The sequence below is a fragment of the Aspergillus wentii genome, assembly GCF_001890725.1.
Source record: "Aspergillus wentii DTO 134E9 unplaced genomic scaffold ASPWEscaffold_3, whole genome shotgun sequence".
Classification (NCBI taxonomy): Eukaryota; Fungi; Ascomycota; class Eurotiomycetes; order Eurotiales; family Aspergillaceae; genus Aspergillus; species Aspergillus wentii.
Genome location: NW_024467834.1, coordinates 3,301,686 through 3,312,196, shown reverse-complemented (window position 1 = coordinate 3,312,196; position 10,511 = coordinate 3,301,686). Strand labels below are relative to the sequence as shown.

The 10,511-nt window shown below is 48.9% G+C and overlaps 5 protein-coding genes across 5 annotated transcripts; 3 read left to right on the top strand and 2 right to left on the bottom strand.

Annotated features, from left to right (window-relative positions):
* Positions 1–180: 180 nt before the first annotated feature.
* On the bottom strand, positions 181–756 carry ASPWEDRAFT_460204 (uncharacterized protein). The gene has a single exon (XM_040836677.1). It carries the CDS (start codon positions 571–573, stop codon positions 277–279), a length of 297 nt encoding a protein of 98 aa, XP_040691251.1. The 5' UTR covers positions 574–756; the 3' UTR covers positions 181–276.
* On the bottom strand, positions 757–3,371 carry ASPWEDRAFT_460265 (uncharacterized protein). Its single transcript, XM_040836680.1, has 2 exons — positions 2,091–3,371; positions 757–2,041 (listed from the first exon to the last, which is right to left on the bottom strand). The coding sequence occupies exons 1-2, from the start codon at positions 3,015–3,017 to the stop codon at positions 941–943; spliced, it is 2,028 nt and encodes a 675-aa protein (XP_040691250.1). The 5' UTR covers positions 3,018–3,371; the 3' UTR covers positions 757–940.
* A 1,076-nt stretch (positions 3,372–4,447) lies between these two features.
* ASPWEDRAFT_26944 (serine palmitoyltransferase small subunit family protein) lies at positions 4,448–4,912 on the top strand (the record flags this gene model as incomplete). Its single annotated transcript, XM_040832926.1, has 1 exon — positions 4,448–4,912. One exon carries the CDS (start codon positions 4,448–4,450, stop codon positions 4,910–4,912), a length of 465 nt encoding a protein of 154 aa, XP_040691249.1.
* A 973-nt stretch (positions 4,913–5,885) lies between these two features.
* On the top strand, positions 5,886–8,347 carry ASPWEDRAFT_39294 (rhomboid family membrane protein). Its single transcript, XM_040835067.1, has 3 exons — positions 5,886–6,775; positions 6,829–7,853; positions 7,915–8,347. The coding sequence occupies exons 1-3, from the start codon at positions 6,295–6,297 to the stop codon at positions 7,969–7,971; spliced, it is 1,563 nt and encodes a 520-aa protein (XP_040691248.1). The 5' UTR covers positions 5,886–6,294; the 3' UTR covers positions 7,972–8,347.
* Positions 8,331–10,441, top strand: ASPWEDRAFT_39293 (DHHC family palmitoyltransferase). Its single transcript, XM_040835066.1, has 2 exons — positions 8,331–8,832; positions 8,896–10,441. The coding sequence occupies exons 1-2, from the start codon at positions 8,634–8,636 to the stop codon at positions 10,296–10,298; spliced, it is 1,602 nt and encodes a 533-aa protein (XP_040691247.1). The 5' UTR covers positions 8,331–8,633; the 3' UTR covers positions 10,299–10,441.
* Positions 10,442–10,511: the final 70 nt, after the last annotated feature.

The window sequence follows — 10,511 nt, the reverse complement described above, 5'->3', positions numbered from 1 at the left end:
AGCGACTCGCTTTCTACTACTACAAACCAGCTCTGACAGGATATAAACCCTCGGGATACCCTCTTCTTTTCCTTCCTTCTTCATGAATATCGAAACAAGTCTCGCATCTAGTACACTTCCAATTCTCAAACTTTCCAAATCCAATTTGCATTTGCAAACCAACCCATCTATCAAAATGTCTCCCAACCAGATCGTCAAGAACCCTGCCGTTGTCAAGGGTACGTCCCATTTCCCACTTCCCTATTCCACCTCACCATTTTCTAGGAGATGTATATACTAACAGTAAATAGCTTCCCCCGGCGGTGGCTGCGTTATCATGTAAACGCCCTCCAAGCAAATACACCATTTTCCCATGCATGATTCCCCTACGACCAAAAAAGAGAAAACCGTCAAATAGTCCACCCCGACACGAGCTAAGAATACATCGATACATCGAAACACAACATGAGCCGATATACAATCCTTGAAACGTCTTTTATCATCGTATCGTATATGAAATGAGTTAACGGGTTTTGGTTGCTTCGTCTGCATTGAACGCCTCTCTACGAATTCAAATTCCAACCTTTTTATCATATGGGGTTGAGGAGAGGAGGTAGGAGGAGGGATGGGGGGGGGGGTGAATGAATTCGGTGTCTGGTTTAGACGGTCGTGGCAATCGGGATTTCGTTTTCTCTTGTCTATGTGTCTTTTCTTTTTGCATCCTTTCTTTGTCCGTCTTGTTTCTTTCTTGGCTGTTGTTCGGGGATTTGGTCGTTGGGTGGGAGTGGTCTCTTATAGTTTGGCCATGTTGTTAGTAGAGGAATCATAAGATCTCTGAATATCTACTTTATCATTTATTGCAATCTGTCATTTAAGGTGGACAGTTTTCAGTCGCTTAATTGATCAATTCATCACTCGTTCAAGGATTGACTCGTCATAAGTACAGAATTTCAAATAATATCTACGACGTCTCCTTGCGTATTGCGTCCACTCGGGCAATATCGTCCGCACTTGGCTCCTGCAGCTCTGCATCTGTGAGGACAAATGCGTCGCCGACTGCATCCTCCACTTGTTCCAGAACGTGGGTTATCAATCCCACGGACCGGGCCATCCCGACCTCGCACATGCTCTCACCCACAGCGGCTTCGATTCGTCCATCTCCGCCGTTATTTGACAGGTCTGCCTCGAAAGCGTGACAGAGTGACTTGAGGGGTTCGAGAAAGCGGTTTCTAAAATACACATACGTCTTTTCCAGTTGTAACCGCTCTCGAAGGAATGAGGACGAGACAAGCACGTAGTACAGGCTAAGGGCAGCGTGGATCGATGGGGTCAGTGTCTGAGAGAACTTGGTCCAAGATGCCACGATTTCTGACGACACGTTGAGTAGTAATTCAGCGGTGCTGAACAGTGCGGGGAATAGAACGGAGAAGTAGTGCGGATCGAGGAAGATGTTGGTGCTGTCTGAGGTGGTTGACTCCGACTTTTGAGCACTCAGAATCTCATCCTTAAGCCACCCAATTGCACTATCCTTGACGGTCAATAGCTTGCCATCCTCCAAGACCTTGCGAATCAACTTAAAGCGAGCGACGGGCGAAGGGTGGCTGTGGACAACAGTCGCAGGGATCCGTCGGATGGAGCTGTAGCTCTGACGTGCTGCACAGGCGGTCAACTCCAGAACAAAGTTTCTGAATTCTGTATCGTCCGATGGGCTGTTGATCGGTTTTTCCGTCGAGAAAATGGTCAGGGTGAGCAGGGAGTCTAAAAGAACCTGCGGTTGCCCCAAAGTCACTTCTTCTGGGGTGCCGTATCCACCGACAAAGTTCGAGAATAACCGGGCCAAGTCAGGGAACACGGGAATTGGTGTTGTTTGTCGGGAAGTGAAGAGCTCAGCTCCTACGACCCGTGCTGCCAAAAGCAATAAGCAACCGTGTCTCTCCAGGGGAATTTCTTCCACCTTCTTCGGGGTTTCGTCAAAGTCAAGAGGTGGCGGTTGGTTCTCGGACGGTAGGGAGACAATCGCGAGGAGTTTATTATCGTCTAGACCAAGATCCCGGGACAAAGCCTACTTGGAGGTTAGAACGTAGAGATGTTATGGAAGTGGATTGACTTACCGTGATCTTTGCCATTAGCATGTCTCTTTCCCTAAGCTCCTTGGTAGTCGCATAGATATCCATTTGCGTTTGTTTCCCAGGAATGCATGATTTAGGGTGCATCTTCTCTTGCAATCTGATGGCCCACGACATGCCAGGGTCCATGGGACCCGAAAAACTCAACAGATATGATTTGAGCAACTCGATAAGACCAAACTGTAGGAAACCATTGACCAAAACCTTATCATCGTTGGTTGATGGGGAGGGTTGAACTTCAGCCTCAGGGTCCGGGGCAGAGGCTTCTGAGACACGCAACAGGCTGGATTCGCTAGCTGCTCTCGGTGGAGGCGCAGGTCGTTTAGATGGGGAGACATCTCTGAAAAATTCAAGAAGGGCGACTGTTGTCTCACTGGTCGGCATCATTGTGTACGCTTCTAGTGCGGCTTGCAGCGAGGTCGCGATAAACCGACTCGGGTATTTGGTCTGGATGCGGGTATGGAGCACGGAAAGCATGGCGAGGAGGCAATTGAATTGCACTACGTGTCGCGGAAGAGGCCTTGTTGGCTCATCAGACTTGGTATCATCATCATCGCCAATATCGGTGTTTTTCAGCTGAGTCTCCAATGCATTTGTATCCTCCGCTTCGGATTCTGTGTCGTCGTCCTCAGGCTGAAGCGCCATCAGAGCTTCGGAGACTCGTAGGATAACCTCTCTCGGGTTTCCCAGTCTTGCAATATCCTGAAGACATTCCAAGGAATGGGGAAGCATCGGCAAAAGCAACTGGACGAGGTCCCAGCCAATGTTGGTTGTCAGGGTCTCATCTTGCAGGACCTTATGGAGAATAGGCAGACGGACGGACGTCAACTGATACTCGAGCAGGGTAAGGTAAGTCAGATAGTCGGTGGCAGGCGGCAGAGCCTGAATAAGAACGTCTTCAGCTTCGGCCATGGTGATGGGAAATCGAGGATCCGTGGATGGAACGATGGGTTGCTGTCGAGAAAGAGAGGCGGGACGGCTGGGGGAAGAGGGGAGTTGGGGATGACATCACCCGGGCAAAGAGCCGCGTCAGTACGAGCAGCTTTACGGGGGCACGGTGAGGTATTCAGGACATGTTGAAGATGTTATAGAATCAATGAAATATAATAAAAGAGAGAACGAGGGTCAATGAACATGGCCAATAAATTGTAGTCTGTATCCAATCGATATATGCATGCATGCCAACTTCCAACGAGTTGTTGTGCTCTGGGTCACATGATCTGCGTGAGAGAATCATCCAGGAACCGTCAAATTTGTCTTTGGAGTCAAAATCCTAGGTTCCATGGGTAGATTATCGTATCATCGTATCGAATGTCAACTTCAGTCAAGATAACATGTTTGAGAAACTTGATGTAGTGTTGGATCCGCCTGAATCAGGACGCACGGGGAGCAGGTGAGATCCATTATTCAGGTGTTAAGGCTTGGTATCATATAGGGATCTGCGGAAAATAAATGGGCCTCATCGATAGTTCATCAGGGTTGACATAACGTGCATAATATGCGATGATAATCGAATTCTGAATCCTGTCGAGGGGGGATCTTGGATGGAGTAGACAAGAAGGTCGACTGGGGATATTTTGTGGATAAAAACAGGGCTGAAGATGAGCGTGTGGTGTGGATATGGCGATCATCAACAACACCACAGCATATACTCCAGAGCATCAATATCAAAATGAAATCATCGAATATCGATCCATCTCGAGATTTTGGAGTCGCACAAGCCGAGCATCCGACCGAGTTGTTCTGTTCCAACATTTCCAACTTTCTTGCAGCAAATCATGGCGAGACAGACACTGCAAGGCTGCGTTTCTCCATCCGCGCCTTGCCGGTTTTCGTCTTTGGCCCCTTCGTCTCCTCCTTCTTTTCTCCCCCTCTTCTCTCCCACCTTTTTTTCTTTTCTTTTTCTGTTTGTTCAATATAATTAATATCCTAATCCAACTGTTCTTCCTTCCAGCGCTCTGCTACTCGGCGATTGATTTCTTTTCCCCCTTCCCTTTCTTCTCTCTCCCCGTGGTTTTGACTCCCTTGTCTGCATAGTCCCTGGACTGGGTCTCCCAAAACACTTGCAGCCAATTCTTGTCTTCCTCTGGTCCAATTTCCTCTGGGAGAGAGATACCTATTTAAACTGTCCGGTAAGCCGATGGAATACCTTGTATAGGAAATACCGGCACTATATTTCCTGTACGCGACTTCCTAGACGCGAGAAAAGAGAGCCTGAAAAACAGGCACTTCGGGCAGCGACGAAAACCAAGGCATAATAAAAAATAAAAATAAAACCCAGGGGACGAAAGTACACAGAAGCACCGACCCTTGCTAACGAGGAAAATTCGCACTTCGTCAAAATGACGGCAGAAATGCAATCATTTTACACTCCTTCGACCTCTACCCATATCTCCTCTCATGCCCCGGCCGCGGTCGATGAACTGATCTCCAAATACTCGTCTACCATGTCGACCTCGACAGGCAATTCTTCCCCCAGCCATTCGAGAAGCCCCCGTCGGAATGCGGTTCAGCGTTTCTTCGATCGTGCTCGACTAGAATACTACCGCTACGAAGTCACCTTTGGGCTCTATGTCATGACACCGGGCGAGAAAGTGGTAGCCAACTCGTTTGTCTTTGTCGTGCTATCTCTTCTCCTTTGGGCCTTGCTGCTTTACTTTCCTTCTTTGCTCTACCATAAACTCAGCCGCCTGGTGTGGCTGCTCACAGGTCACAGCAGCCAGGAAATGGGCGCAGCGTTGGGCATTCTCGATACCCATGTCAACCCTATGTCTCCGGCATTTGCAGCCGAACATGCGTTGTCCTGAGTGGGAGAAGCACATTGTATAGATATCAATACCCAATCATCTTTTGTTTGTTTCTTTGGCAATCAACAGGAAGTCTGAGATCAAATTGGGGGTAAGTGTTTGGTTGCATCTCGGGCTGCACATGAAGACAGGGAACTGATCATATCTTCTATTGCCGTTAGATTACTTTCATTTTCCTTCATTCGATTATCCTGGGAGTTCACAAGGCGTTTTGCGAATTGCGGTTACCATGGTTTGTGGCGATGCGCCGCCGCATATTTTTAATGAATTCAACGGAAGAGACCGATATACTATAATGCGAGCACGAGTACAAAACAATATGCAACAACGGGGTGGACGAAGACCAATGAAGTGTGCTCGGGGCTCGAGTGATCCTTGATCCATGATCATTGCGGATCAATCGGGACTTGTTTCACCTGCCTATTTTCCTTTTCTTTTCTTTTTCTGCCATTTGAGGGTGTTCTGGATAGGATCGCGTCAGTGAGGTTCTATATTTTTCTCCAGGTATACACAGCTCGTTGCACTGTCTGCATTAGGCCAGATGTACAGGGCGACTACGCCAAAGCTGGTCACGCACTCAGTAATGCTTAATGTCAAATATCCATCCATGTACAGAACACGCGGAGTGCATGGCTGTTGTTCCATTCCTAGCTCGTTGTCATGCATGATTTTTCAACGTAAAAATGCTGCTAGAAACTCAGTAGAAAGACCGATATCCGGGCCTGACTTGCCCGGAACGTCCAGCCGTTCCCCACGATGTCAAGAGAAACAAGAATAATTCAGCCCTAAGCACTGAATCGGGATCGTGGTCTCCATAATTTCCATGTTGATGAATGGCTTTTGCCAGATGGAACAAAAACCGCCGCGTGGCTGATGGCTGTGACAGCCGGGCACAACATAACTCGCTGACGACGATGATCGGCCGCAGTTGCTTGGGTGCCGCGCGCCCGCCAAAAATAACACCACCTAAAGTGACTGCCTAATGATTTCTGATTCTGCCGTGTTTTTAATCGGTTGGTCTATCTTTATTTTAGTCGCCGTTCATCATCAGTCTATTATTTTCCATCTTTTGAGTTGCTTTGGCTCTTTTCTTTTTCTTCTTCGTCACTCGTTTTCTCTCCCTTCAAAGAGAAAAGAAACCTCGTGGCCCTGTCATCCGCTTTTTTTTATCCGGTCCCTGGGGAGATTAATTGCCGTTTCAGCATTTGTCCTGCGACCGGGGCGACTTGCCGATTGACTATCTATCAACTTGCATCACGATTTCTTGCTTTGGACTGTCTATCTATCTGCTTCTTAGTTCTTTTGAGGACAAGATAGACTCAGGTTGCGCATCTTCCCGCTCTGATCGACCGAAACCCCCTTAACGGGGCTGTTCATCCAATATGGCAGCCAACAACTATTACCACTCATCCAGCCCTTACAATCATCCTCCCAGCTACGATGATCTTCCTCCTCGATCTCCCGACCCATTCCACCGACCGCCTACAAGCCCTAGTTACACAGGATCCGGCCCTTATTCCCATGCAGGCGCCGCCGACGACGACTTCCACCAACCCCAACACAGTCATCAAACACTAGGCTCAGACAACGAGGCATACCCGACCGGTGGAAGAGCGAACGACAGTGATCACTATTCAGAGAATATTCCTTTGAAATCGCATAATCAGTACCCGAACGCACCTCCGCCGGACTGGATGCAGCAACCCACTCATTATCCTCCACCAGAGACGATGGAGGCAGCACCACTCGGCCCGAGGGGTCGGAAACAGAAGAAGAAATTTTTCAACAGGAAGATGCCGTGGGTGACATATCTTCTGACGACAGTCCAGATCATTGTCTTCATTGTCGAGTTGGTCAAGAGCGGTATGTGCAGATTAAGATGAATTGGTGGTTTGTTTACTGACATGGCTACGTAGCTCAACTGACAGGAAGCCCAATCGAAATCCATCCCTCATTCAACCCGATGATCGGCCCTTCGCCATGGGTTCAAATCAATATGGGAGCACGCTATACGCCGTGCATGAAGAATGTCAACGGAGTACAAAATAATAAAGAAGCTGCTGTCCAATTCGGCTGCCCTAACACAACAACCAGTGCCACAGACTGCACCCTATCCCAACTGTGTGGCTTCAGTGGAGTCCCCAATCCTCATGCCGGAGGATCTCTCGACGATCGCCCTGAGCCCAATCAGTGGTACCGGTTCATTATCCCCATGTTCCTCCACAGCGGATTTATTCACATCGGGTTCAACATGCTCGCACAGATGACGATGGGTTGTGATCTGGAGAAGTTGATCGGCTGGTGGCGGTACTCTTTGGTCTATTTTGCCAGTGGAATCTTTGGCTTTGTGCTCGGTGGAAACTATTCCGCCCAGGGCCTCGCCGTCACTGGATGCTCGGGATGTCTATTCGGCGTAATGGCGGTTTTCTTATTGGATCTCTTCTACACTTGGAGAGATCGGCCATCACCGTGGGTTGAGCTGGTCATCATGATCGTTGGAGTTGGCATCTCTTTTGTCCTAGGCCTGCTGCCGGGTCTTGACAATTTCGCACACATTGGTGGCTTCATCATGGGTCTTGCTCTCGGACTGTGTCTCTTGCGCTCTCCCAATGCTCTGCGTGAGCGTATCGGTCTGGCCCGTAACCCGTACGTGGCCATGAGCGGTGGTGCTGGAGGCAATCCGGAAGAAGATACCAAGACAAACCAGCCGAGTCCAAGCATTGTTGACTATTTCAAGGGTCGACGGGGACTCAATTCTGATTCCCAGGAACCCTCGGGCCCGTTGGGTTTCTTCAAGGGCCGCAAGCCCTTGTGGTGGGCATGGTGGTTGGTGAGACTTGGGGCCTTGGTCGCTGTGGTCGTTGGCTTCATCTTGCTCATTGTGAACTTTTATAAGTACTACGAGTCGAATTGCTCGTGGTGTTACAGATTAAGTTGCTTGGTAAGTCTCAGCATAATAACTGATCCGCTGATAGATCATTTGCTAACATGGTTTTCAACAGCCGATCAAAGACTGGTGCTCGCAGGGCGAATTGAAGATCGAGTCCAAGTCCAGCTAAGCTTTCTTTGTCGACTTTAGTCATTGGATACCTAACGAATTTCATCACTTGTTTTGCAAATTGTTTTGAATAATCTATGGTTTGGGACCATCCTGCAACGTATTTTGAGCGGCGTTGAAAAAAAAAATATGCCAATAGGCTGTTATATAGACACTTCCTGCATCTAAATCCTGATAATGTCTATAACTCATGACAGTCATGCATTTGCTCTTATGCTGGCCCTGGTAGTTAGTTATGCATGCATAAGTCTGTAAATCCGCTGCTATTTATATAGTGGCTGTGCAGATCGTGACGGCGTAATTACAATAATACACTCCACGTATCCGTCGTAATCGTCGCTGATCGCTCTCTCTTTCTCTAGCAAAACCAACAATCCATCCATTGCATTCTTTTTCATCTACTCTGCTCCTAATTATCTTCCAACAATCGTTTTTCTTTACTTCTGAGCCCATCTCTCTAGATATACTCTTATTATTATACTGTCTGTTTTATTCGACTTTCGTTAGGCTCTTAGAACTCGTCCTTCGTTTACTAACGCTGCGGGAACTTCGGAATGCTCTGCCTCCTGTCGCAATGATCACCGTCTGCGCTTGAAATCCAGCTTTGATACACTTTATTAGCCATCGATTGGCCCAGTGTACAAAGCGTTAATATCTCCCACAATGGCGACCTTGGCTGCCTCTCCGCCGTCGTCTCCCTCATGGCCTAAACGACGTCCCCGAGCTTGGGCTCTCCGGTGTGAGCGGTACTGCTGTGCAGCCCTCTCTTGCTTCCCTCTGGCCTTTGTCTATACTCTTACGACATGGGCGGTCTACGTTGAAGCCAGTATTGGTTTGAAGCCTTCGTCAAGTGCTTGGATCGGTAGGCTGATGAAATAGTTGGGATAAACTGCGGACCGGTGACTGACATCTCGTGCAACTGCAGGCCTCCCAAGTACGATCGTCGGTGTTTTCCTCTATCTCTGTCTCAACTTTTGCTACTCCGTTGCAGTATTTACTGATCCCGGGTCTCCCTCGAAAGACAACTCCCGGGGCAACGACCGGCATGAATACAGCGCCTTGCCCGTCACTGAACTTCCCGAATATACCGCTTACACCGTCAGTTCGACGGGTGGATCTCGATTCTGCAAGAAGTGCCAGACCCCGAAACCGGACCGTGCGCATCACTGTTCGACGTGCAAACGATGTGTTTTGAAGATGGACCATCACTGTCCGTGGTTGGCTACGTGTGTTGGGTTGCACAATTACAAGGCCTTTTTGCTGTTCCTTATCTACACGTCGGTGTTTTGCTGGGTGGATTTTGTCGTGGCATCGCTGTGGATTTGGACTGAGATGCTGAATGATTCCCGGTACATGGAATCTATCTTGCCGGTGAATGTTGTGTTATTGGCCATCCTGGGTGGTATTATCGGGCTGGTGTTGACGGGATTCACCGCCTGGCATATCAGTCTGGCTGTTCGTGGTGTGACTACAATCGAATGTCTGGAGAAGACCCGTTATGTCTCTCCGTTGCGGAAAGCACTGAATAAGAACCGTTTCGACTCCTTGTTGGGGAATAGCCACGGTCAGGCTCCGGATAGCTTCGGCCATCGTCTACAGGACTACGGGCATCAGATTCTGGATGCCCACGCGAATGCCATTCCAGGCGTGACTCGAGCGGAAGAAGGGGAGGAAAGGCTATCTCCAGCACCGCAGCAACATGGGCCTGAAGCCCAGATGGAGAATCTCAGCCCTGCCCAGCAGGCCTTGTCACGGTCGTATGTTGACTTGGAAAGACAGCGCGATCGCGAACGTTACAACGAGTACTTGAATGAAGAAGATAATGAGAAGATGCCGCATGCCTTTGACTTGGGCTGGCGTCGCAATTTGGTGCACCTTTTCGGAGACCGGCCCCTTCTCTGGCCAATCCCAGTACGCACGACCAGTGGTGATGGCTGGCACTGGGAGCCAAGCAGAAAGTTCCTCGAAGCCCGGGAGAGAGCCCGTCAAGCAAGGGAGCAAGACGCGGCCGACCAGCAACAGTACTATCAAGATCTGTACCAGCGCAACATGGACAACAGTGGGGCCTGGCTTGGGGGGAACCATACTCAATCAGCGCCTGTATGGTCGAACCAACCGCTGGAACCACATTACGATGCTGAACGGCCCGCTACGGGGGTATCGATGAAAACACTGGCGCCCATGTCCCCACGCCCAAGACCGGGGGAAAGTGATTACGAAGATACTTTCGACGAGAACCGTCACAGTCTCGGGTCAAATGCATACGGGGCTTCACATCGTACTCAACGGGGTCGTCATGAGTCGGATGAGTGGCGAGATTGGGATTGATTTTTCCTAGATCGAAGAAAGCTGGATTTGCATAGCATGGTGTATATTTTCGGTAGATGGGTCTGATTAGGTATTTTGTGCTGGCGCAATGGGTGTATAGTTATTATTTTAGTTGAGGGTGTCAATATATGATGATTATGTATGGACCTGCATCCGGATATATTCGTAGGCATTGGTGAAACATGCATAAGTTTACAAATGCCTGTAATTAGG

Coding starts and splice junctions, on each gene's coding strand:
- ASPWEDRAFT_460204 (XM_040836677.1), bottom strand. CDS start 573: ATGATAAAAAGGTTGGAATTTGAATTCGTAGAGAGGCGTTCAATGCAG.
- ASPWEDRAFT_460265 (XM_040836680.1), bottom strand. CDS start 3,017: ATGGCCGAAGCTGAAGACGTTCTTATTCAGGCTCTGCCGCCTGCCACC. Junction 2,042..2,090: donor TGCTAATGGCAAAGATCACG/GTAAGTCAATCC, acceptor ACCTCCAAGTAG/GCTTTGTCCCGGGATCTTGG.
- ASPWEDRAFT_39294 (XM_040835067.1), top strand. CDS start 6,295: ATGGCAGCCAACAACTATTACCACTCATCCAGCCCTTACAATCATCCT. Junction 6,776..6,828: donor TGTCGAGTTGGTCAAGAGCG/GTATGTGCAGAT, acceptor ATGGCTACGTAG/CTCAACTGACAGGAAGCCCA. Junction 7,854..7,914: donor GTTACAGATTAAGTTGCTTG/GTAAGTCTCAGC, acceptor GGTTTTCAACAG/CCGATCAAAGACTGGTGCTC.
- ASPWEDRAFT_39293 (XM_040835066.1), top strand. CDS start 8,634: ATGGCGACCTTGGCTGCCTCTCCGCCGTCGTCTCCCTCATGGCCTAAA. Junction 8,833..8,895: donor TTCGTCAAGTGCTTGGATCG/GTAGGCTGATGA, acceptor GTGCAACTGCAG/GCCTCCCAAGTACGATCGTC.